Source organism: Gopherus evgoodei, chromosome 6 (genome assembly GCF_007399415.2).
Source record: "Gopherus evgoodei ecotype Sinaloan lineage chromosome 6, rGopEvg1_v1.p, whole genome shotgun sequence".
In the NCBI taxonomy this organism is placed as follows: Eukaryota; Metazoa; Chordata; order Testudines; family Testudinidae; genus Gopherus; species Gopherus evgoodei.
In genome coordinates, this window is record NC_044327.1 from 98,366,613 (window position 1) to 98,392,110 (window position 25,498).

The 25,498-nt window shown below is 43.1% G+C and overlaps 1 protein-coding gene across 2 annotated transcripts in view; it reads left to right on the forward strand.

The window, feature by feature from the left end:
* The window catches only part of PDE4D (phosphodiesterase 4D), a 960,682-nt gene that overhangs the window by 206,401 nt on the left and 728,783 nt on the right, over positions 1-25,498 (forward strand). Inside the window, exon 1 of one of the 2 annotated variants that reach the window (XM_030567587.1) lies at positions 8,323-8,672. The exons of the other annotated variant lie outside the window; for it this stretch is intronic. Coding sequence (XP_030423447.1) covers positions 8,323-8,672 — 350 coding nt within the window. Of the gene's footprint in view, positions 1-8,322; positions 8,673-25,498 lie in introns of those variants that run through there. 2 annotated transcript variants of the gene reach the window in all.

Below are 25,498 nucleotides of genomic sequence, written 5' to 3' on the forward strand. Positions count from 1 at the left end.
TTATCAGCATCCTCTCCTACAATGGGTGCCCCTACATAGTTAATGAACAAAAATCTTTGCCTATATGTTGCAAAAAGCAACCCAATCTGATCAGTGGTCAATTTCAAACTTGAATAAGAATAGTTTTAGATAACTTGTAGTTTTTACAACTATAATGTTAAGTAATTTTAGCAGAATCAAATGATTAAGAACATCCCATAATTACATAGGCTATTCAACAAAAAGCTTATTGATTGTTAATTTTCTCTCTACAATTATATAGGATTTTAGAATATATATTGAAATTGACACATTACCCTTAGCCTATCTCACAATGTACTTCTGTTTGCAATGGAAAATAACTTAATGACTAATGTAAACTCATTCTGCAAGTGGATTATGTGAAACTTATATTAGTGAGCATGTTCTTGTAATACTGTTTTCTCTTGCTATGATTTGTACATGTTCTTGTAATACTGTTTTCTCTTGCTATGATTTGTAGTTTCTACATCTAGCTATGTCTTTTATATTTAATCAGACCTCTGCGCTTTTAAAGCACTTGCTTTATTCTCTTCAATAATTCATATTTTCAATTGATTTATATAATGATTATCTACTGAATTATTTTTCCATTACCAGCAGCAGGAATGTGCTCATGCTTCATGAGTCAGACATGATAAAAATTTTGATATGAACAATTAGCTCAGTGAGTTTGTCCACTGTATCTTGATTTTACTTCAAACACAAACTCACTTGACTTTAAAAGATTGAATAGAGCTGAGGAAAATTTACTGACAAAACAGAGTTTTGTCAGAAATTACTAGTTCATCAGAAATATCTTGTGAAAGCAAGTTGGGTTTGATGAATTTTCATCAACTTTCAGGCAGGATTCCAATGGAACTCTGGCAAGTTTCTGGGTAGCTGGGCTTCAAGCATGGGCAGCCCCACCACATGGATGCCAAGTTGTTGGACCCTGGGGCAGCCCCTCTATGCCTAGCATTCCAGAATCTAGGCTTCCAGCTCTGTAGCAGGAAGCCTAGAAGCCATGAGACTCCTGGCTCAAGCTGGGACTTTTTGGGCTGCCAGTCTCCCTGGCATGGAATGTTGGGAGCCCAGAGGTCCTGAAATAAGCTTCCAGAGTCTGTGGCTGTGAGGCATTCATACCAATCAGACTGCCTCAAATCCAGGGACCTAGGGCTCAGGGCTTCCAGACTCCCAGGTCAGCTGGCAGTTTGGAAGCCCTGGGGTCTCTGGCTCCAGAGCAATCTGCATGGTGGGACTGCGGGAGACCCTGGACGCCCAGGAAGCTGCTTAGTGAAACTGACATAGTTGTCAGTTTCATGGGTACTATGCACCATGTGCTGGTGCTGTTTCCAAAAGTATTGGGAGGGGGAGGGGGAGATATTTCTGGTTTGTGAGAAATTTAAATATATATATTTTCTGTCAAAATCAGACTAAATCCAAATTTCCACATTTGACATTTCTGCTGAAATGGAAAGCTTGAGTTTTGGCTGGCTCTACTCAAGTAAAACTGAATGGTCACCTGGAAAATACCGTATAGTTTCTTAAATGGCATTGAAGGTTTGCTTTAATGTAATGTAACTTGAACAGAATAAAGAATCTTCTTTTATACGTGGGATGGGTAGATATTGTTATTTACTGGATTAAATCGCTAAATAAATGTTCCCTCTTTTGATTATCATATACTAGTTATCTGTTTAATACTTACAGTAATATGTTTCTAACTTAATTTGGAATTGTTTCTATTACAACTGAATTTTCCTTATACTCTCTTTATGTTTACATGAAAGGAAAAAGTGCAGTAGTTTTGCGGGCTGCACATTATCATCATGTTAGGAAATGGAGACACAAGATAATATTCCCAGTATTTCTGCATGATAAAAATATTCCAGTTTCCATGCACTCAATCAGAAAATAAACAAAAGCAAATCACTTACCTTCACTATTTCATTTGATGTTAGTGCCATTCTGAAGAAATATGAAAAGAATACACCAGTTTATCTGCCACACTATTAAGAGCTGAAGTGCTTCAGCTGAACAAATTCTTCTAAAGATATTTTCACCGTGGTCCTGTGGTAAACAAAGACAGATGAAAACGCATTCAGAAAATTTGCATTTTAGCTCCCTTGCTTTCATCCAGACCTTGGATTCTGTCCATTTTTCTGCATAGTTCTTTTTTTAGGCATGCACAAGTTTTTAAAAAGAGATGGGAAAGGTTAAGAATCCTAACTAATTAAAAATGGCATTTTCCTCGTGAGCTGAAAATGTTATGTTTTATTTTATGGATCACTGTGCATTTAGCTGTGATTGATGAAGAGAACTCTAAGATGCTTATACACATACTAATGGATGGGTATGTCTAAGGCAACATTTCTCATATTCAAGACTCACTTCACCAAGGAGGTTTCAGTCTTTTCTGGGATGGATGTAGCAAATTCTGGGAAAATAGAAAAAGAAATATATTTTCAGTTAATCATTGTCAGTTACAACTCTGAAAAGCATAATGCTCTATATGTCTACTGAATGTTCAAAAGACTTACTACCTTTTCTGAGTCTAACATGGAAATGGCCAGGCAATTAATATTAAAATAAGTCTGCCCAGTCTATGTGTCTAATATACTAACAAAAAGGCATCATCACATACGAGGTGAGGTGGCACAGGCCTGGGCCCAGATATGATGCCAGGATGTCAGTGTCAGGGTTCAAGGCTGAGCTGAAGCTCCTCGAGTTCATCTTCAACAAGGACCACGAGTGCTTCTGTATTGTCTACTGGAAGCTGGACAAGCTGCACTGTCAGTTTGTGCTACTGCCACCACTGCCAGGGAGCAGCCCACAGCTGCCACTGCTGATCACCATCCACTGCAATGTCACAGAATCTTATCCTTCTTCATCACCAATATGGTTTGTGGAATCAGATCCCCCAAAACTCTGCTTCTTCAACAACTGAAGCAATTGATATGTGACATCTGCAGATTATACAACCTTCCTTAGCATCCAGATGTTGAGATGTTAATCATCCACTACCAGCAGGAAAAGGAAAAGCCAGAGTACAGTTTGGAGTCAATAAGAACCAATATAATCTGCAAGCGCATAGCAGTCCTATAAGTATCTAGTACAAATACATGAGAAAAATGGGTGGTGCACTCCTCCAAAAGAAGATAGTTAATATTTTGGAATGTTATACATCTAGGCCAATGTCAAACAAGCTCTTTTTTTATTTCCTTTCAACACACACTCTCTCTCTCTCTCTAGCTATGAGTGCTCATATAACAGCCATACTGAAGACTTTAGCTATTAGATAAATTAGTGGATAATCTGTCAACTGACACATCCAGTATGATTTACAGCCTTACCATTTTGCTTTTATTAGATATCTTGGACTAAGCAGTTTTGGCCTTTATTGTATTTGTCTCTATAAGTTAAGCATATTTGGGCCACTTCCTCTCATCTCTCTTTTTATTTAAAAGTGTGAACTTTTTAAAGCCAGCTACTGAGTTACTAAAAGATTATTCAATAGAAGTCGCTCACTATTTTTTACCCTTTGCAGAATGTGGACTGCAGAGACTTGCATTTTTTGTGTATGGAATAGGGAAGAAGCACTAGCCACTCCTTTTTAAAAAATTGTTATTATGGGGAACTTGAATATTCTGTGCCTTAGGGACAAAATGCCGTGGCAATGTTTGAGTAAACTGATCGAAAAGATACATATCTTAGCTTTTTTTACAAAAATGTAAATATGTAAAAGTAGTGGATAGAACATAGGACTGAGAGTCAGGAGAGTCTCATATTTATCACTAAACTGTTGTGTGGCTTTTGTATCTTTGCACCTCAGTTTCCGCTTCTGTAAAATAGGGATAATAATACCGTTTGTACATCACTTTGAGATCTGTGGATGAAAAGTGCTATGTAAATGCAAAGTGCTACTATTATTTGTTATTATTAACCTTAAAATAGTGATTGGTCTCCAAGAACAAACGCATACTCTAGTACATACATAGGGAAATCTATATTGCTCTTCTTTACAATTGGGCATGTTCTGAATGAAGCATGGGTAATCTTGTACTAATTAAAAGCTCTGTTCAACCAGAATTAGTTTTTGCTGGCCCTCAGAAGTTCTTTAGGTCTGCTGTGTTATTTAATCAAAGAAAGTAATTGTAATTCTTAAGGGAGAATATCCTTTCTTCTTTGCCTTGGTAAGCCTAACTAGGTATGCTGCCACTTCAGCCCAACCCCCATCTCCAGAACAGGACTAGACTCACCCAAATTGACTGATTGTCTCTCACAGCAAATGCTTGGAAAGTCCCCCAGATGTCTATATGCAGAAGTGAGTTCTTTCCCAGCTGACTCAGTTTTCATTAGCTGTAGAAGAACTTAAATAAGTGTGTAACAGGTGGATCTGCCCCTTTAAGGAACAGGGGACATGGAGCCAGCTAGCCTTGTTCAATGATCAGATCCTGCTGGGAAGGAAACAGGTGATCCTTATAAAAGACTGAGAGCTCAGTTGGTGAGGAGCTGCAGAAGGGACAGTGATTCCTGTGAATGCCCCTGGAGCAAATAGATCATTATATAATGAAAGGCTTCTGGACCCATGCAGTCCCTTGTTGGTCAAGGGAATCGCTTTATTTTTCATTACTCTGCCAGGTTTTGTTTGAATTAATAATCCATATCCTTAGGAAAGGGCCTGAGAGAGATCAGGCCAGCAACCTTACAAGGAAAAGTAAGAGAGCAGAATTTTGATTAGATGTCCTTTTTGGTGAAAGCATGTTCCTGAGGCTGTTATGAGAATTCTTTATTTTAGCCATTGCTTTTTCTCTCCCTACAGCTGAAGTAACCTAAATTTTCTGGTGAACTTCAAGAATTGGCATGTCAACTAGCAAGAGTAATATATGCAAATTATTAATTATTTATTTGCAGTATTGGCCACTACCTGCTATATGTTAAGTCCCTGCTCCAAAGAGCTCACAATCTAAGGAAATATGCCTTCACCTGTTGCTAATTTAATTGTCTTAGTGAACATTTTCAGAAGTGCTTTTCAAAAGTGACTTGGGAGCCTAACTCTCATTGAAAATTCCTTAATGATGTAGTCCATTAAAAAACAGGACTCAAGCTCCTATGTCATTAAGTCACTTTTGACAATGTTATCCTTTGTTTTGCCTTTGTCTATCTCTTTTCTTGTAGGAGTGCCTATCACTGTAGTATCTTTCCTTCCGATTCCCCAAAGGTATCCATTTCAATCAAAATTCCTTCCCCAAAGAATAAAAATTATGTATATTAAAAAATAAACAAGATGGACAGCAAAGCATATTTCCCTCCTACCCAGAATGCTGAGTTGCCATACAGGAGAATTGCTCCAGACTAGGGTATAGGATGCATATATGTGTATTTACTTCTACAGATATATAGCACTATATGAATAATACAAGGTAAATGGACAAAACAAATAAGAATTCCTACCCCAAACAGTATGTGGGCCAAATATGCATTACAAAAGGAGGCTTTCCATCATAGATTGATTTGCTAAGGAACCAGGATATCTGATGTTCTAGAGCCTGAAGGATCTAGAAAGTCACAGAACTGCCAGATTCACTAAGTTTTATAAAATCAATAAGATAATTTCAAATCAAGTTGGTCCTTAGTCTTGCACCTTTCTCATTTGTTATTTCTACTGATGAGTTGCCCAAACTTTTTGAAATAAGGACAATTCATTAGGGTGGGGTTTTTTAATTTAATTTAATTTTGTTCATTTATTTGCACTGGCAAAATCCTATGTAACTATGAATAAAGAGTTATGTAAAGTTATACATTGTCATTTCTTAAAATTGACCATAGATGCTACAAGAAACAGCAATATTCCATTAGACCGTTTTCTTCAGTTACCTACCTGATCTTTATCAGTATTTGACTCAGGCTTTCAATACATTTTTTGTAGAACTCATGTTAAACTGCAACCATAAATTCCCTTTTAAAACAAATACCATGAACCTTAGTCGTTGCTAGCAATCAGGACACAACAGATCAAAGTTGCACCTTCTAACAAACAATTTATTTGGTACTCTATTAAAATTAAAATTTTCACTTGTTTTTAAATTTTGAAGTGCTTAATAAGATCATGATCTTTTATGGATTTAAGATTAGAGAAATATAAGATGGAGAAACCCATTTTGTTGGCAATGGTGAGGGTAGATATGACATTGCACAATTCTTTACTTTTCATATCAAAATTATCCCTGTGAGATTCAACAGTGTGTTTTCTTCGGATGATAATATGTGAAGAGATGGAGAAATAAGGCAGAAGAAGTGGGGCAGGTTGGAATGGAAGGACTCAAGGAACTGGGACAAAGTATTTTGCATGTCCATATTTAATGCACACTTTGTTGGTAGCGTCTAAAAGCTGTTGCCAGTGGCCTATGTATAAGAGTTGGAACTCTCACTTCAGTTCTTAGTGTAGGACTGTTCATTTAACAAAAACTATCACTATCCAAGTGGCACTAATTGACTCCACTGTTGACAGTTTCAGTAGAAAGGCCAAGGAATGAATGGGGATGGAGGCCTAGTCCACACTAGAAAAGATTTGCTGGTATAGCTATTCTGGCAAACCCTCTTAGTGTAGATGCAGTTTATACCTGCAAAAAAAGTGCTTTTGCCAATATAGCTTGAGGTAGTGACATCAAGAGGGTTAGATAACTGGGAAGAAAGTGACTTTTTGGAGTGAGATTTGCAGGAAAGGTCAATAATTCAGGGAGGGTCAAAGCTTGGGGTTCAATTTGTAGAGTATGGGTAGGAAATCTACAGATGTGGAAGGGAAGTCAGTTGGAGGATGTTTGCAGAGGAGTGATGGAGGGGACAAGGGAAAAGCAGAATGAATCATGTGTGTTTGTTGGAGGGATCAGAAATTGTGGGTGAGAATACTCATCCACAGTGTTGCAAGACAGAAAGTGTACTTTTTATAAAGTAGGACAGATACTTGCATGGGACTTCTGATGCTCTGTCACTTATATTTTGGCAAACAGAATAATTACTAGACTGAGTAGACAGGAAATATATCTGTGAAATATGCATTAATATTTTTAATATCTATAATTTTTCATCATAATATTGCTGTTTATTAATGACATGCCAGATTTAAAAATTATTGTCAGATATAAAACTGAATTCAAAAACTGTTACTTTAAAAAATCCATCAAAATATCTAATTCATACTGTGTATGAAAGCCTCCACAAGTTAATTTTATCATTTTTTTTATTCAGTGCCATAAGTATGGCTGTTCTCATGTAGTGTATAAGAGTGCAAAACGTATCAGACTGAAATTTTAAAATATATTTGAAAAAATGCTGCCTTGAGCTGAAGCTACTATATTGTAAATTTCAGTGGAGTGATTTTTCTACAGTTACAAACTCCTGAAACTCGTGGTTTATAATGGAAAACTTGATTCAGCCTTCACTCCAGGAGTCCGCACAGCATCGGTATAATTAAACCTTCCTCGCGTTGATTCAAAGCCAGGATTACTCGCAGAGAGAAGAAAGAATTTAATCGTCTGGGAAGAAAGACAGACCAGGGGAAGATTCAAAGTGGCAGCAGAGGACTTCTGAGCCTGATATGAGGACGATTAAAAATATAATATTATGGTGAGAAGCGAAGGAGTTAAAAGTCTACGGTTCCATTTTTACCCAAAGTCAATTTAGCAGCGACATCCACTCTGTGCGACTTTGCTACCTGAAGTCACTTTCCATTGTCAGTCGTAGTGGGAGAGAAATAGAAGGCAGACAAGCAGCAAAATGCTATCTAATGCGTGTTTACTTCGCTTGGCTTCAAGAAGCAAGAGAAAATCTCCAAGGAGCTTTTAAAGGATGGGAAGAATCAGAGAAATTAGCAATAGAAACTCGTCTTAGGTCATATCTAGTCCATCCCTCTGCCTGGGTTGGGCCGTTAGTAGTATATTCTCCGCTGCCAGCTTCAGTCTCACAGATTGATCTAGCTGTAGAGCTTGCTCCAGTCTGTTCTGCGCTTTGTTCTCCCCAGCGCTCCAACCCGGCTCTCGGTGCTCGAAGCCACGAGGCTCCATCGTAATCCCCCGAGTGACCCGGGGTGTGTTTGCGGGGTGGGGGCAGCAGCTTTCGCTCCCGGCGCCAGCTGCTCCTGGCGGAGGGAAGTGAGGCAGGAGCTGTCCAACTTTTCAGCGCGGTTTCCCCGCGGCGCTGCTGAAGGGGGGCGGCAGCCTGCGGAAAGGGCTGCTGAGCAGCTCCCGGCTGCTCGGGAAGCCGCAGCAGCCGCCTGCAGCGCGGAGGTGCCCCCGCCGGCCCGCCCGAGGCGAAGGAGCGAGCATGGAGGCAGAGGACGGCGGCAGCTGCTTATCCGCGCTGGCCAACAGCGGCGACAGGGCCGGCGGCGGGGGGAGCCTGAAAGCCCCCAAACATCTGTGGCGGCACGAGCAGCACCAGCTCCGGCAGCCGCCGCCCCAGTGCCCCCCCCCGCCGCCGCCGCCGCCAGCCTCCCGAGGCCGCTACTTGGCCGGCAGCGGCAGCCGGGTGAGGCACCGCGGCTACTCGGACACGGAGCGCTACCTGAACTACCGAGCCATGGACCGCGCGTCGTACGCCGTGGAGACCGGCCACCGGCCCGGCTTGAAGAAATCCCGCATGTCCTGGCCCTCGTCCTTCCAGGGACTCCGACGGTAGGAAGGGGCTGGGGCGCGCTGCCTGCGGGCGGAGAGCTCCCGCTCTCCCTCCATCGCCTCTTCCGCGCCCCCCCCCCACTCCCGGCTGTGGGGGGCTGGCTGCATTGGGGGGACTGTCAGGCGTTCCCGCCGTCTCCGCCCAACCCCCACCCCAGAGCCCCCTTCTGTGTCCCCAGGGGCTATCTCACAGCAAGGGCGGTTGCTGCAGGGGTGGTGGTGAGGGGGATACCGGGGCAGGGGGGAGCAGTGCAGGGGCAGGATGACAGGGAGGGGAGCATGGGAGGGAGGGCATTGGGAAGGGGGGGAGGCAGCAGGGCAGAGGTGAGACTAGTGAGGGCTTTGGGGAAGGGGGCTAAGGGGGACAGCGGGACACAGGCGAGGGGGGCGGTAATGGGGCATAGCTACGGGGGAGAGGTGTGTGTTGTGCCAAGCCACCTTGAAATTGGGGGGGGGGGGGGGGGCGCTTACTTAGCAGCTGACTCCGGAGACAGGGTGTAGTTGAATGGCCAAGAGGAACTAAGGAAGAACTTGTATCATACAAACAGGGAAAGACTTTTAAACCCCTCCACCCCCAGCCAAAGCAACCCACCACCAAACACGTGGCTGACTTGGGAAAGTTTGAGAGCAAAATGAATAATCATCTTCCCCAGAAACGTGCTATGAGCCTATGTAATGAATGAACACATCACCCACCCACCGCAGAGCGCCTGGCTTTGCGGGAAGGGACCCCTTTCTCAGTCTCCCTGTTACTCGCTCCTCATTAAAGAGAGAGAGAAAAGATGCACTGCTGCTTTCATTACAGTGATGTCTTAGGAGTATAAAATGTTGGCACTGAGAAGGGGAGGGAAGGATGAAACCTGTTCTGTCAACATAAGATTCCGATAATAACTGTTTTGTGTGAAGGTGAGCAGTGTAACAGATCCAGGGCTAGAGACTTGCCAGGATTAATGGGTTCGATGGAGAAATGGACTAATGATTTTTTTAGCCAGATGGAGGAGTCCATCATATATTAGTCTATTGTCCCCTATTAAGTGAGCTATATTTTATTTTGCTGTGTGCAGCTCAATGGTGCCTACTTCGCAGTTTATGGGCTATAGAGTGATACCATTTTTTAACTGAACTCTCTGTTACAATCAATGGATAGTTTTGCTGTAAAACTGATGGCAGGATGTAGTTCAATTTATGTTTCTTCATTTGCAGCAAAGTGGAACCAGTTCCTTTAGTTGGAAAAACCACACCTTTGAATCTGAATATTAGGTGGACATTGTGAATAAAGGGCTTGTAGAGAGATAAACTTACTTAATAGTACATTGAACTGCAGTTAAATATTGATAAGATTATTTTTTTTCTAATTTGAATGGACAGACTCTTACAATGTGGTGTGCTTTGTGAATAAATACTAGAGAATTACTTTGTGCTTACTAGAACTCTACAGTATGTGACCTTGTACATGGTATGATCGTACCTCTCTGGTAAACTGTGAGACATGTACATGCTCTCTTGCACTCAGTTACTCTGTTTCTGCCCAACAATAGCCCTAGTCTCCATTTTATAAATAGTACATAAAAATAATTTCACCAACTAAAATTTAGAATTGTAATTCTGTCTTTAATATCTTTTTTGTTTCAAGTGACAGTTCCACTATTAAATCTTTGTATCCCATATGTGAGCTTGTGCTTGTCCATAGTTGTTACACTGATTTTAACACAGAGAGATTTAAGAGAACAAATAATAATGTCTAAGAATGAACTATTTTCTATTTTAATAACCATTTGAATAACCATTACAATATTTCAGTAGATAAAAACATTCACTATATGCTTTAGGATTGTAGTTTTCAAGAATAAATGTTGATGTTTTACTTAAAACAAGTAAAGAAGTGTAACTGGTGTGAATCACAAAATGATGGCATAAGTATTCAGCATTTTCCCATATTGTGACTGATCTTAACACAGTCTCAGCATTTCATGTATGTAGTACTCAGCTAATCAGTTAGTGAGAGGTTGAGAAGCCAAGAAAAACTGCTGCTATTGCATTTTCCCTTCTTTTTGCATCATTTTGGAGTTTTTAGTAACTAATTCTTATTCAGAATAGAGAAATGTGTAGGAGCTTAAAATTCTCCATGAACATTGTGTTAATAATATTGTTTTGACTAAACAATGCTACTTTATAATTCAAGGGTTTGTAGTGGTTATTTCCATCTTATATTCTAAGAAACAAATGCTTCAGATGCAACTATTTTTCTGAAGTAAGGAAATAATGTGGTGTAAGGAAGTTTAGCTTACAGGTATTTGTTGACAGCATAAATGAATACACAAAGTAAAATATTCTGATTGAAAACAAGTAACTATTGAATGTAAAAACAAAATGGACTTTCAGAAATATCAGGTTTTCTAGAGCTTTGATAGGTTTTCACTTTCAGCTTAAATCCCAAGTGTTGTAGCAGTGTTGCTGTTTGCATTATAAACAAACAAGTACCTGTAGCAATATACTCCCTTAGTATTTCTGTATAATTTGTATTTTGCACAAACAATTTTGAAAAGAAGATAAGTCTTTAGGAGTACTTCAGTTCATTTTTGGTGACCTTCCAGAGAAGGCTTTGTTTAATTTGTGGTTTTAGTACTACTAGATAATTTAAGCTATTTGTCAGAAGAACATCTCTTTAAAAATGCTTCATGGATGGATAGATTCCCTGTGGACATACTGGCTCGTATGATGGATGTTTCTAATTTTTTTTTTAAATTTATAAAATCAGAAAATAGGACACATGTTTATAGTTCCTATATAGAAATGGATATCATACCATATTGTATTAAAGGGATATAGTTAAATAGTGTTGTCTCAAAATTTAGATTGTGTAGAAGAGTTTTTACAAAATGTACTGGAGTGCAATTTAAAAACTTGGTCATAATTTTTTAAACCCACTCAGTGAAAACATTTTTAAAGTTTCCTCTCTACAAAATACTGAAAGTCATGCACAACTGCATTGTGCTAGAACATGAGAACAAGAAAGTGAATTTGTTAAAATCAAAATGAAACAGACCAGTGTAGTTTTAATATCCAAATTGAGGGAAATGAAAAATTAAAAACAACTTCCCCCGGCCCCCAAAAAGAAAGCTTAAATGGCAAAGAAAATTGAGTGTTTCAAAATGCAGTGCGTTTATAAAATGTTACTGTTATTTGTATTAATTATATTTATTACAGCAGTGTCTAAGGCCAAAACAAGAATGGGGCCCCATTGTGCTAGACCCTTTACAAAGAGTAGCAGACTGTCCCTGCCACAAATCTAAACAGAAAAGACAGACACTGGGTGGGGAAAGGGGTAGAACACAGAAGCAAGTGAACAATGTGATAGTGAAAATGTCATGTTAGTTCCATGTATTTTAGGGGAGTAGGGGGAGGAGGGAGACTAAGGGAGGCTTGAGGGAGTTGTTTAGGAGAGGATCAGCTAAAAGGAGAACACAGAAAAGGAAATATTGTTTATAAACATAATTTTCATGCAGTGTCTCTTTATAATTACCACTGCAGTCCTTTAAGAATAATTCATCATAATACACTATTTTTTTCAAGAAACCCAACAATATTTCATTACATAGAACAGTACATCAGAATCATTGTCATCTCTTCTTAAATGGAGAATTAGCCCCTGTATTTTAAAATTTGAAGGTCATCTTGAATTCATGTACACAGGAAGGCTAAAGGAGGCAGTGTAATTTAGTAGTTAGTTGGGAACTAGAAGTCTGGTGACCTGGGATCTTTTCCTGACTTTGCTACTTGCTCATTGTGTGGCCTTGGACATGTTAATTAACCTATCTGTACCCGAATGTGGTCGTGTAAAAATATGGATAGAAATACAGCAATTACTAACCTCTGTTACAGTGTTCAGAGATAATTGAATGAAAGGCATGATATGTAAGTGTAAAATATTACTGAGATGAACTTCACCATGTGGTATTTTTATCTCCAGTTTTTCTATTTGAAATTTTTGACTTCAGAAAGGTGCATGATGGAGCTGATGATGTAGTAAGTAAACACTGGGATACATCTTACATATACAACATTTCAATTGGGGCTAGTTGCCATGTCTCTACATAGTATTTATGCAGCCGTGTAAACCACAGTCTAAAGGGCTACAGGTATTTGTACGATTATTGTAGTATAAAAGAGGTCTGATTTGTTTTGCAATTTTATTACAAACCTCTCTTCTAAATCTACTCTATTTACTAGTCAATCATATTGAAGGCAGATAGAGGAATGTGAAATAAATACAGGTTTTTTGCAAATAACTGGAATACCTGCTCCATTGGGTGAGTTATATGATTTTATATTAGTAATAGGAAAACCATTTGACTCAGATTATTCATTTGCTAGTCACTGTTCCAAAACTTTGTGTTCTGGACTCCTGTTCTCACAGACCCAGTAATTTATCTTCTGTTAGACTCCAGAATCAGCCTTTTTTACAGTAAGAGGTTTCTGGACAGCATGTTGCCCATGTGTTTAGAGTTCTGGGTCATTTCAGGCCAGATTTCCTTTTATACTCCAAGGGCTAAATGGCCCAAAAGTACACGATGCAATTTATGTGTGTGCATATTGTCATCATTTCAGGGTAACTGTACCTGGATTCCACCTCAGTGGTCCACTAAGGACACCCACTATTACTATAAGTTTCCGACTCCCAGATGTCACCTCTCCTGGGCAGAGACCAGCATCTCGCTCCCTCCTGACTGGGGATTTTAATGCTGCACATCATACACCATAATGCTGCACATCAGACACTACATACCATAATATCCGCAGCAAGCCAGACTGCCTAAAAATGCCACAGTCCCTGCTTTGTTTTCCCTCCAAGGGCTATGTCTATTACCCAAAGTTTTAAGTTCCCACACGGATCCCAGTAAGTGAGCACATTCATTCTTAAGGTAAGAGCATTACTGTGAAAACATATAAAAAATACGTTTCTACACATGTTCTAAAAAGTCTACTAGAAGTCACTCCCAACTCCAGCCTAGGACTGTATTTTCCCTGTGATTACAAGTTAACATCTGTCTTAGAACCAGAACAAAAGCTGAGCACATCAGCCATTTATTTATACAGCTCAGGTCTTTGACCTTGGCCTTCTGTGTTAAGTAATCAGCAGATGACGACCACCTCCTCAGGACATAGCTTCGAAAAGGGTTTTGTATAACAGAGATGAGGAATTTGCATTAACATCTTCCTCAGGATTCCCCAGGAGTTCCAACTTAACACTTATGGTCTCCAAAGTCCATAGCTATCTGACACATTTTCAATATAGTCTTTTGAACTTGCAGGTCTCACATCTGTCCTATATACCCCCCACGCCCCCACTCGCCAAGGGGTTATGTAAAATCCTGGTTACATAAAACTTAATACAATAATGTTTTTGAAGGATATTGCAGGAAACTGCCCTATCTGTCACACTGTGTCTGCACAAAGGTGATGCAAAGCTCACATTTACACTCCTATGAGCCAAGGGCTAGTCTTCCAATGTAAAACAGAGTAACTTATGAGCTCAAGGAACTAGAATAGCAGCCATGGATCACTGCAGCATGAGGTTATCAGGTGACACGTCTTTCTTCTAGCAACAGATCATACATTCGTAACAGGGAGAAGGGTGGTGTAGTTACTTACATACCAGTGGAGGATCCTCCTGACATTGGAATGCTCCCCCTAAAGCTAGATATACTGGCTTCGCTGCCACACTCTGCTGGTGGAGTGGTGTAAAGGAGCTGTATTTGCACTAAAGAATACAGCCTAGAATCTTTAGGGAGGCACAGAATAGCTACTTCCCTATCTTCCATCTCAGGCTTATAACTCCCATCATGTCTTTTGGGACCTAGAGGCTATCTTATCCAGGAAGAGAAGGAAAGAGTTCCATTCTACTGTTGTCACTAGTGAACTAGTGGCATGAGATACCTCATCACACTCTTCTGACGTAGCTAGTGAGACCCAAGGTTTCTGTGGCTACAGCTCTAGATTATGGAAAAAATCATCATCACTTCACAAATCTTGGCAAAAAACTGATTGATAGCTCTAACAGAATGCAACATTCTTTTCATCCCAAGTCACATCTTTGATCTTTTGCTCAGTTTGAAACTTCTCTTTTGATCAAATATCAGAGAGGTAGCCATGTTAGTCTGTATCCACAAAAACAACAAGTTCGGTGGCATTTTAAAGACTAAAAGATTTATTTGGGCATAAGCTTTCATGGGTAAAAAAACCCACTTCTTCAGATGCATGGAGTGAAAATTACAGCTGCAGGCATAAGTTCTTTTGATCAATTATTCACCTTATTTATGCCCTAAGAACCTCCATGCAACCCAAGACAAGTAAGGGCTATGATATTTTCAAACTTGACATACCAACAAAACAGCTTTTCAGAATAATAACAAAAACAGCAATAATGTTTAGATTTGTCATTTACTTGTCTGGCAGCTGTTTATTGCTTTGTTTACTACTAAATTCTAAGTGTTATTGGCACCTAGATATTGTAATGATTGGGGTACTCTGAATCCCTGAAAGATACAAATACTTTTCTGAACTTAATAAACATTGTTGGACTAATGTCCATTATGAATTGTCCATAAAGTAATTTAAACAAATAATTCATATATATTTCAAAATTGCATTTATATAAGTGACTATAGCATCGTACTTTTAATTTTAATTTTCCTTCCAGTGATTGCTTCAGTTTTACGTCTTCAGATTACTTAGTTATGTGATTTAAAATGCTCTGTAATTACAAAGAGCCAAGTTTTATGCTGTATGAAATTGTAAGAATAAATATTGACTTTTAAAATGAGGGTATTTATATTTGCAAAATATGTTTATTTGAGGAACATTCATTTCATTGCCTGTGGGTGTTTGGTCTCCTACTTTGTTAGATATAGGAATGTGATATTTCAGTGTCACATGTTCATCTTAATCAAGTAAAAGTAAACTGGAACAATTTATATTTAACAGACATTGCCTTATTCCTTCTGACCTCTTCAAAATTTATTACAATAATTATTTAATTTATTTCATAATGGAAACTGTATTCTCTAGTAATTCTTCAACTCTAATAGAAACAGAACAATTTAAAATAGGTTTCAATATAGTCATGTTTAAATGTTATTTGAGCTATCTGTTCAAGGAATAGCTGTACTTCTTATAAATAAGCTAACATGAGGCAATAGTGCCATGTCTCTGCTGTTTTTTCACCTTTCAGCTGACCTTCCATAAGTTGGAAGGGTCAGATCTGATGGAACATCCACTCTCTGTGTACTTGTTGCCCCTCCAATTCCTACCCCATGAATCCTACTGGAATTTCCCAAGCAAGTTAATTTTGATTGTCATCAACTTAGGTAGGTTTCTTTTCTGCACTCTGAAACCTCCTTCAGGGGAGAGATCCTGGAGGCAGAAGCTGGTGGGGAAACCTGTGAGAACAAGCCTATTTCAGAGATTTTTTGCTTTGTGACAAGTGCATATATGAATGGAGAGGCAAGAAAGGGCAGATCTGAAATGTGCAGAAACACAGGACTTTTGTGCAGATGGCTTTACATCCATATGCATAGGCTGGGATTCTGAGACTAAACCTCCTGGTTCTGGGATGTGGGAAAGGTGTAAGGAAAGGATAGCAGACAAACCTCATTCTTTACAACCTAAAGAACAATGTCTACAGATCCACTGCAATGGGTACTTTATTCTGCTTATAGTTTGGTGGCAGAACCAAACTTGTCAGTCACTGGTAGCAAGAGAATACCATGCCTTTTGAAGTTTCCTCCAGTTTTATATGCCTGGCTCAGCCAGGCCTCCTTGCTGTAGAGTTTTTTTTTCTGAGGGAAACGCTATACTTTAATTTTTAAGTTATGACTAACAGTGGCTCAATAATGTCTCCATCTAATTTCTGTCTGTGTCCTAAGGCTCCACTTGCCTTTTCTGGGGGAGATTGTTCTCTGAGCTCTGCTTTCCCTTCTGGGTATTCTACACTGCAATTAAACAGTCCCGGTTGGCCTGTGTCAGCTGACTCGGGCTCACAGGGCTCAGGCTAAATGGCTCTTTAATTGCAGTGTAAATGTTCAGGCTTAGCGTGGAGCACAGGATCTGGAACCCTCCTGCCTCATGGGTTCCCAGAGCCTAGGCTCCAGCCCAAGCCAGAATGTCTACACCACAATTAAATGGCCCCTTAGCCCTAGCCCCATGAGCCTGAGTCAGCTGACACTAGCTAGCTGCAGGTTCTTAACTGCAGCATAGATATGCCCTCAGGCATTTTCAGTGGCTTGTGCTCCCTCAGACTGAAGGGAAAGAGCTAAGCTGAGAAAAGCCAGAGGAAAAAGGAAGTCTTTGTCCCCTTCCCCACCCTTCAGTGTTTTGTTGGGGAGCTCAGCCTTCGATTAGGGCAGAGGAAGTCCTTCCTCCTCCAGCCTAGACAAGGCATGGTTGCACTGGCCTTCCTTTCTGGGCAGGAAAAGAGGCAGGCAGGAGTGGAATAACTGGCTCTGGGGGCAAACATCTCCATTAGGCAACTGTTGCTGGAAGGAAGATTGTGCCTAGATCCCACACCAGTAGCCACATCTCTTACGGTGTAATTCAGCCACCTACTCTGGTTGAGTCTCGGAAAGAGGGCACAACAAACAGGGTAGACATTGCCTATACTGGAGATGTAGAATAAGGGACCTTTGGATTCAGTTCCCTCCTGCGTCACCATCTATGTAACAGGCTTCCTAGAGGATCCCTACCCCAGTCCTAACCTGTGGGGAAACATAGGTTTATCTGAGCCATATGGACCTCATACAATGCAACTGGATAGAGCCTCTGGGAAACCCATGCTTGTACCCCAGGTTAGTAGCTTCTCTGAGAGAGACAGAAGCTGGATTAAGGAGAGTGGAATCTGCACCCAGAACTATACTATCTCATTGAAAGTCAGTTAAATGAGCTGGCAATTGATCTCCTTGCACCTGTAAACAGCAATAAAGTACCCTGTGAACTCTCCATATGTCAGGACTTAGAATACAAAGTTTGAATTATCTCTTGCACAGTAGGGCAAGGTCTCTGCCATATTCCTTCTCACCTCTTCCATTGTTTCCTCGGGGCATACAAAAGTTAGCAGGGAGAGAATACCAGTGAGATACTGTTTGTTTTGGGATGAAGAGGCTATGGTCCTCAGGCCGGATTAACCTAGGATCGGACCTTCCTATGTCAGTGTCTCACAGAAGAAATATGTTGTTGCAGAAACCCATCCTCCATACAGCAACAGACGTGTTCAAAATGGATACTTGGATCAAGTGATTATTGCTCTCATGGATCCTAGAAAGAACTTAATGAATACCTGGCTGACGCAAAATCCATGGTTCTTCTTCGAGTGCTTGCTCATATTCATTCCAGTTAGGTGTGCATGTGCCGCGTGCACATTCGTTGGAAGATTTTTACCCTAGCAACAGTTGGTGGTTCGGCTAGGCGCCCACTGGAGTGGTGCCACTATGGCGCCGGATATATACCCCTGCCGACCCGACCGTCCCTCAATTCCTTCTTACTGCCCGTGTCGGTCGTTGGAACAGTGGAGCACGGCTTAGCTGATCTCCACCTCCCTAGCTATTCAATCGTTTCTAATCGTTATTGTATATATAGTTCAATTTTCTATAGTTCTAGTTAGTTTTATTAGTCCTTTTAAGTAGTTCTTGTATATAGTTAAGACAGATCGGGGATTAGCCCCTTCCCCTCACCTGGTACTGGGGCCATACCAATTTACCGGGCTTCAAACCGTGCTTGGCCTGTCCTAGGCCCTCACGACTCCTGCCTCAAGTGCTTGGACGAATCCCATCTCGCAGACAAGTGCTGCATCTGCAAGGCCTTCAAGCCCCAGACGAAAAAGGAGCGGGACTTTCATCTCAAGCGGCTCCTGATGGAGGCAGCTCTCACTCCTCCACCTTCGGCACCGACCACTGCACCGGGGAGAACTGCCTCTTCCACACCAGAGCGCACGGGCACTGCGAAGGCCCCTGGGCACCAGCCTTCACCGGCTAAGGATCCTGCCCGGCACCGTTCTCTCTCCCCAAGGATAAAGAAGCACAAGACTCCTGTGGCTCCCGTACCTACGCCACAGTCAGAGTGCCCACCTAAGTCGGACCGCCTGGCACCGTCAACTGCCGCGACACTGACATCTTCTGCGCCGTTGATTCTGGTCTCGCAAGAGCCATCGAGTTCGGGGCCCACCAGCTCCCCGGCGCACGCCATGGTTGAGCTTATCGTGCCCTCCACGTCGGAGATATTCTCTATGGCAAGGGAGTTGATTGCCCTGACGGAGCCTGAGCTGCCTCAACCCCCGGCACCGCCGGTGCGAGTTGTGCAATCAGTAGACAAGCCCGCCCTGCTGAGACCATCCTCACCCGGTACCGCTGAACGACGCTGGTCATGATCGAGGCCCCGCAGACATTCTCGGTCCTGATGCCGCTCGCAGTCTCGGTACCGCTCTCCATCTAGGTACCGGTCGTACTCGTGGCACCGTTCGAGATCCCGATCGCCGACCCGATACTCTCAGCACCGATCCAGGTCCCAGCACCGCTCACGGCATCGTACCTCACGCAGCTGATCTCGATGTCGGGATTGAAGGCACCAGTCATCCTCCCGGCACCGTGCCAGTCGCAGGTCCCGGTCTCATTCTCGGTACCGGTATGACTCCCGGTCCCGTTCTCCGGTGCCGCATGGAGACGGATCGACCAGACACAGAGACCATCCCCAAGCGGTTTCAGCTCCTCTGTGGCCATCTCGGCATGCATCTGTATCATCCCATGCAGACAGTGCTTCCTATGGTGATTCAGATACACACAGCCAGGTCGTCCAAGGGACCCACGGCCCGGACCAGGGACCTCATCAGTTGTCCTTTTGGACATATCACCAAGCCCAAGGCGAACCAGCTGTGCCATTACGCTCCGTTCCTTCAGAGCACCGTGTGACAGAGGCCACTGTCAGCCGACCTCCCCCTGCTGGTATGGAGGAAGCTCCCATCCATGCACCGGACCCACAGGTCCCTCCGGCCCCCGATGTCCCTCATGATCAGGAGTCCATTCAGGACCCACTCTTCCCGAGACTTTCATCTCCCTCTTCCCTGGATGAAGCGGTAGCAGGGACATCATCATTGGACCCGCCTCCAATTGACCTCAGGTCACACCAGGACCTCCTGCGGTGTGTCACCCAGAATATCAGCTTGCCGATAGAGGAGGTTCCAGAGGTTGAGGACTTGGTGGCCTTACCGTTCATTCATTTGATCCAAACTAAGGCAGATACCATCTGGCAATCTCTGGCATCTATCCCGCCCACAGCCAGAGGGGTTGCACGGAAATACATGGTACCCTCCAAGGGGTACGAGTACTTATATGTGCACCCTCCTCCCTGCTCATTGGTTGTACAGTCCGTCAATGAACGGAAGCGTCATGGCCAGCAAGCCCCTGCCCCAAAATCAAAGGAGACTAGGCGAATGGATTTGTTGGGTCATAAAATTTATTCAGCGGGAGGCCTCCAACTCAGGGTAGCGAATCAACAAGCCCTGCTTAGTAGGTACAATTACAATACCTGGGAGGCAGTAGGGAAATTCACAGAGCTGGTCCCGCAAGACTCCCGCTAGGAATTTATGGCACTATTGGAGGAAGGAAAGAAAGTGGCACGGACCTCTCTACAGGCCTCGCTAGACGCCGCTGATTTGGCAGCTAGAACGATCGCCTCTAGAATCGCCATGCAACGTATATCATGGCTTCAGGTGTCAGGTCTGCCACCTGAACTTCAGCACACTATACCAGACTTACCGTTCGATGGCCAGGGCCTGTTCTCACAGAAGACAGACCCTAGGCTACAGAGTCTGAAAGACAATCGAGTGATTATGCGTTCACTTGGAATGCATATGCCACAGACTCAAAGAAGGTCCTTCCGCACCCATCCTCAGCGCCCTTAGCCCCCTGCCTAGGCCAAGACAAGAATTTGCCAGAAGGCGAGGTCGTACCAACCGCAGGTGTCACTCTGGACCTCAAGGGGGTAACAATATCGGTCCCACCAAGCCAACGACGGGACCCAAATCAAACTTTTGAGGCTGCACCCGAGAGCAGTGTACCAATTGTCTCCCAAAATCCTTTTCTGTTTTACAACCGCCTTTCCTCGTTCCTTCCTGCGTGGTCCCAATTAACCTCGGATTGTTGGGTCCTACGCACGGTGGAGTTGGGATACCACCTGTAGTTTTTCACCCCCTCCCTTCAGACCCCCCTCCTCATCCCTCTTCAGGGACCCCTCTCACGAGCAATTCTTCCTGCAAGAGGTACAGAAGCTCCTTACAATGGGAGCTATAGAGGAGGTACCAAAGGAATTAAGGGGCAAGGGGTTTTATTCCCGATATTTCCTAATCCTCAAAGTGAAAGGAGGCCTCAGGCCTATCCTAGACCTGCGAGGACTGAACAAGTTCATGAAAAAGTTCAAGTTCCGCATGGTATCCCTTCCTTGGATCCCGGAGATTGGTATGCCGCTCTCGATATGAAGGACGCGTATTTCCACATTGCAGTTTACCCTCTGCACAGACGGTATCTACGGTTTGTGGTGAACCATCAACACTTTCAGTTTACAGTCCTTCCATTTGGCCTCTCTACAGCCCCTCGGGTATTCACGAAGTGCATGGCGGTAGTCTCCGCCTCCCTCCGCCGTCGTCGGATACATGTCTTCCTATACCTCGATGACTGGCTCATTTGAGGGACCTCAGAGGAACAAGTCACCAGTCATGTGGGCATCGTCAAGTACCTATTCATGCGACTAGGCCTGATGATCAATCTGGAGAAATCTACTCTAGTGCCTACACAAAGAATAAAGTTCATCGGGGCCATTCTGGACTCCAATCTTGCAATGGCCAGTTTACCACTACCCCGTTTTCAGGCAATAGTATCACTTATACAAATACTTCAAAACTTCCCGATAACCTCGGCTCACAATTGCCTCGGCCTCCTCAGTCACATGGCTGCATGCACATTTGTGACAAAGCATGCCAGACTGCGCATGTGCCCCCTTCAAACTTGACTCGCCTCAGCCTACTGCCCAAGCAGGGACGCCATAGACATGGTGGTCACCATTCCTCCGAACATCCTAGGCTCCCTCGACTTGCGGTTGATGCCATCCCTGGTGTGCGCAGATCTACTGTTCCATCCACCACAGCCCTCTACGTCCCTGACAACGGACGCATCATCTCTCGGCTCAGGTGCTCACCTAGGACACCTTCGCACTCAAGGCCTTTGGTCGCCTTGGGAGTTGGTGTTACACATAAATGTCTGAGAACTGAGAGCAGTCCGCCTGGCATGCCAGATGTTCCAGCACCATCTATGGGGTCATTGTGTCTCAGTGTTTACTGACAACACAATGGCCATGTATTACATAAACAAGCAGAGAGGGACATGATCCTCCCACCTTTGTCACAAGGTGATACAATTATGGGACTTCTGCATAGCCCACTCAATAGACCTGGTAGCGTCCTTTCTCCCAGGAGCCCGGAACACTCTGGCAGATCAACTGAGCAGATCCTTCTTCTCTCACGAATTGTCGATCCGTCCGGACATTCTCCATTCTGTCTTCCGGAAGTGGGGGTTTCCCCACATAGATCTCTTTGCTTCCCGAGAGAACAGGAAATGCCAGGTGTTCTACTCCCTGCAAGGTTGCTCCCCGGGCTCCCTTTCAGATGCATTCCTAATTCCGTGGAAAGGACACCTCTTTTATGCCTTCCCTCCGTTTCCACTCGTCCACAGAGTCCTACTCAAGCTCTGCAGGGACAGAGCCCACCTAATCCTGATCGCTCCAGCATGGCCGAGACAGCATTGGTACACCCTGTTGCTCGACCTCTCGGTGGCAGATCCAATCGCCCTGCCACTCTGGCTGGACCTCATAACACAGGGACTCTGGCAGGCTTCACCACCTGGACCTGCAATCCCTTCATCTGACAGCATGGCTGCTGTCTGGTTGGGCCAGTCTGAATTGCATTGTTCCGCACCGGTACAACAGGTGCTGTTGGGAAGCAGAAAGCCTTCCACGTGGACGACATATCTTGCCAAGTGGAAGCGCTTCTCCCACTGGTGCGCTCAGTGTAACTTTACCCCCGGACGCATATTTGTCCCCATTATCTTGGATTATTTATGGACCGTCAAACAGCAGGGCCTGGCAATCTCTTCTTTAAGGGTGCATCTTGCAGCTATTTCCGCCTTCCACCCGGGGAAAAGTGGCAGTTTTATCTTTTCTCACCCCATGGTTTCCAGGTTCCTTAAAGGATTGGAGCGATTGTACCCTTAAGTCAAATGCCCGACCCCTACCTGGGATCTAAACCTGGTGTTAGTTAGGTTTATGGTTCCCCCCTTCGAGCCTCTAGCTACAGGCTCGCTGCTGTACCTCTCCTGGAAGACAGCCTTTCTCATCGCTATCACCTCGGCTAGATGAATCTCGGAACTTCGAGCTTTGAAAGCGGATCTCCCATATACGGTATTCCACAAGGACAAGGTACAGCTGCGACCTCACCCGGCATTCCTCCCTAAGGTGGTGTCTGCCTTCCACGTTAATCAAGACGTCTTTCTACCGGTCTTTTTCCCGAGGCCGCACTCGTCGCGTCGGGAACAACAGCTGCATAGTTTGGATGTCTGCAGGGCTCTCGCCTTTTATATCGAGAGGACCAAACCCTTCTGACGTTCACCTCAGCTCTTTGTAGCTGTCGCAGAGCGGATGAAAGGCATGCCAGTCTCTTCCCAACAAATTTCATCTTGGGTGACATCCTGTATCCGGACATGGTATGACTTAGCTCACGTTTCGGCTAACCATCTCACCGCCCATTTTACTCAGGCTCAAGCCTCATCTGCAGCTTTCCTGGCCCATGTTCCCATCCAGGAAATATGTCGCGCTGCTACCTGGTCTTCCATCCACACCTTTGCATCGCACTACACATTGGTTCAGCAGTCCAGAGACGATGCAGCCTTTGGCTCAGCAGTCTTAGATTCCGCAATGTCTCACTCCGACCCCACCGCCTAAGTAAGGCTTGAGAATCACCTTACTGGCATGGATATGAGCAAGCACTCGAAGAAGAAAAGACGGTTACTCACCTTTGTAACTGTTGTTCTTCGAGATGTGTTGCTCATATCCATTCCAAACCCGCCCTCCTTCCTCACTGTTGGAGTAGCCGGCAAGAAGGAACTGAGGGACGGTCGGGTCAGCAGGGGTATATATCCGGCGCCATAGCGGCGCCACTCCAAGGGGCGCCCAGCTGACTCACCGAGTGTTGCTAGGGTAAAAATCTTCCGACGAACGTGCACGCAGCGTGCGCACACCTAACTGGAATGGATATGAGCAACACATCTCGAAGAATAACAGTTACAAAGGTGAGTAACCATCTTTTCCGCTGCCACTTTAAACAAGTGAAAAAACATAGCCTTTAATTCCTCCAGGACGACACTGTTGTGAGTGTATGAGTGTCCAAGCCACAAGATCAAGTCTTTGTACTGTAATGTTCTCAGAATGTTCATGAGAAGGAAGTTTGTATAAACTCTGACATTTAATGCTTCTTTAGGAGCATCTGTCCTGATTCCAGCCCCATAAGGATAAAAAGCATGATCTTGGAACCTCATTCTGGTCCTAAGTAATATTTTAAGTGAATCCCTGTGGCAGGTCTCGTAATATCTCCTATCCATTAAAGTAAAATTTAGGAGCACTAATAATCTCCAGCAGAAAAGTCATGTGTCCTGTAACAAGATCTGCCAGCTTGCCATGTGGCCATCAATACATACATTTACCAAATTCTACATATTGATCATAGTCTTTTGTCACAAATGGCATTGGCTAAAGACTTTTTCATGCTTCAGTGCCCAGTGGATGATCTAGGATCCTTAATATATCTCATTTGGGGAAGTCAATCTATAAAGGATTTTCCTTCTTCCCACCCTGGAGGCACACTGCTGTGAAAATTTCATTGCAAAAGTTGATCTCAGCAAAATGAGTAGGAACATTTATCTATGCTTGCTTGAAAATTTTGTTTCTTTGAGTAAAAAGGGCCACATACCTGGCCAATCCTGGAGACAAATGGATCATCCAGAACAGAGTTGGAAATTGGCATCCAAAGATTTAGGTTTATTTCATTTGGGAAAATTAATCCCCACGCTCTGCAGCAGGAGAAACTGTCACACTTTTCCTTTACAGTATGGTTAACACAATGTGTAATTAGGATAGTAGAATGGAATTATCCTGGCTATTTGTCCTGTAGTTGTATCAACTACAGAGAACTTCATGGGTCCATTCCCCAGCTGCCAATGACTGACAGGTCTCGTTCTGCCTCAAAGTGCAAGCAGGTGAAACACCCATTTTAAAAGATTTGTTGACCTTAGAATGAAGAAAGGAAATTTTCAGGTAAACAGTTCAAATGCTCCTATTTTAAATTTTATAGAAGGATAGAATTAAATTTTATATGGAGGATAGAACTGATGAACTGATCACTGTTGCTCACTCTCAAAGATTCAACATAACTCATTTTCACTAAACCCTGAGTTTTATTCGATTTGATCCACAAGTAGAAACTATAAATCTCCATATAGTACCAACAAAATGTTCTTATAAGATTTATATCATATTTATAGGAAATTGTAAAACTAGATTGTAATGTGTACAATTTTGGAAAACTCTTTATTTTTTAAAATTCATGAAAATTTATGGAAAATATTAATTTTGGTCTGCATTTGTTTTTCAGGGAGTAAAAACCAGAAGCTTGGACATGTATAATAGTACCTATGGGTCTTAAGCTACTTTCAATAATAATAATTAGAACTGAGCAAAAA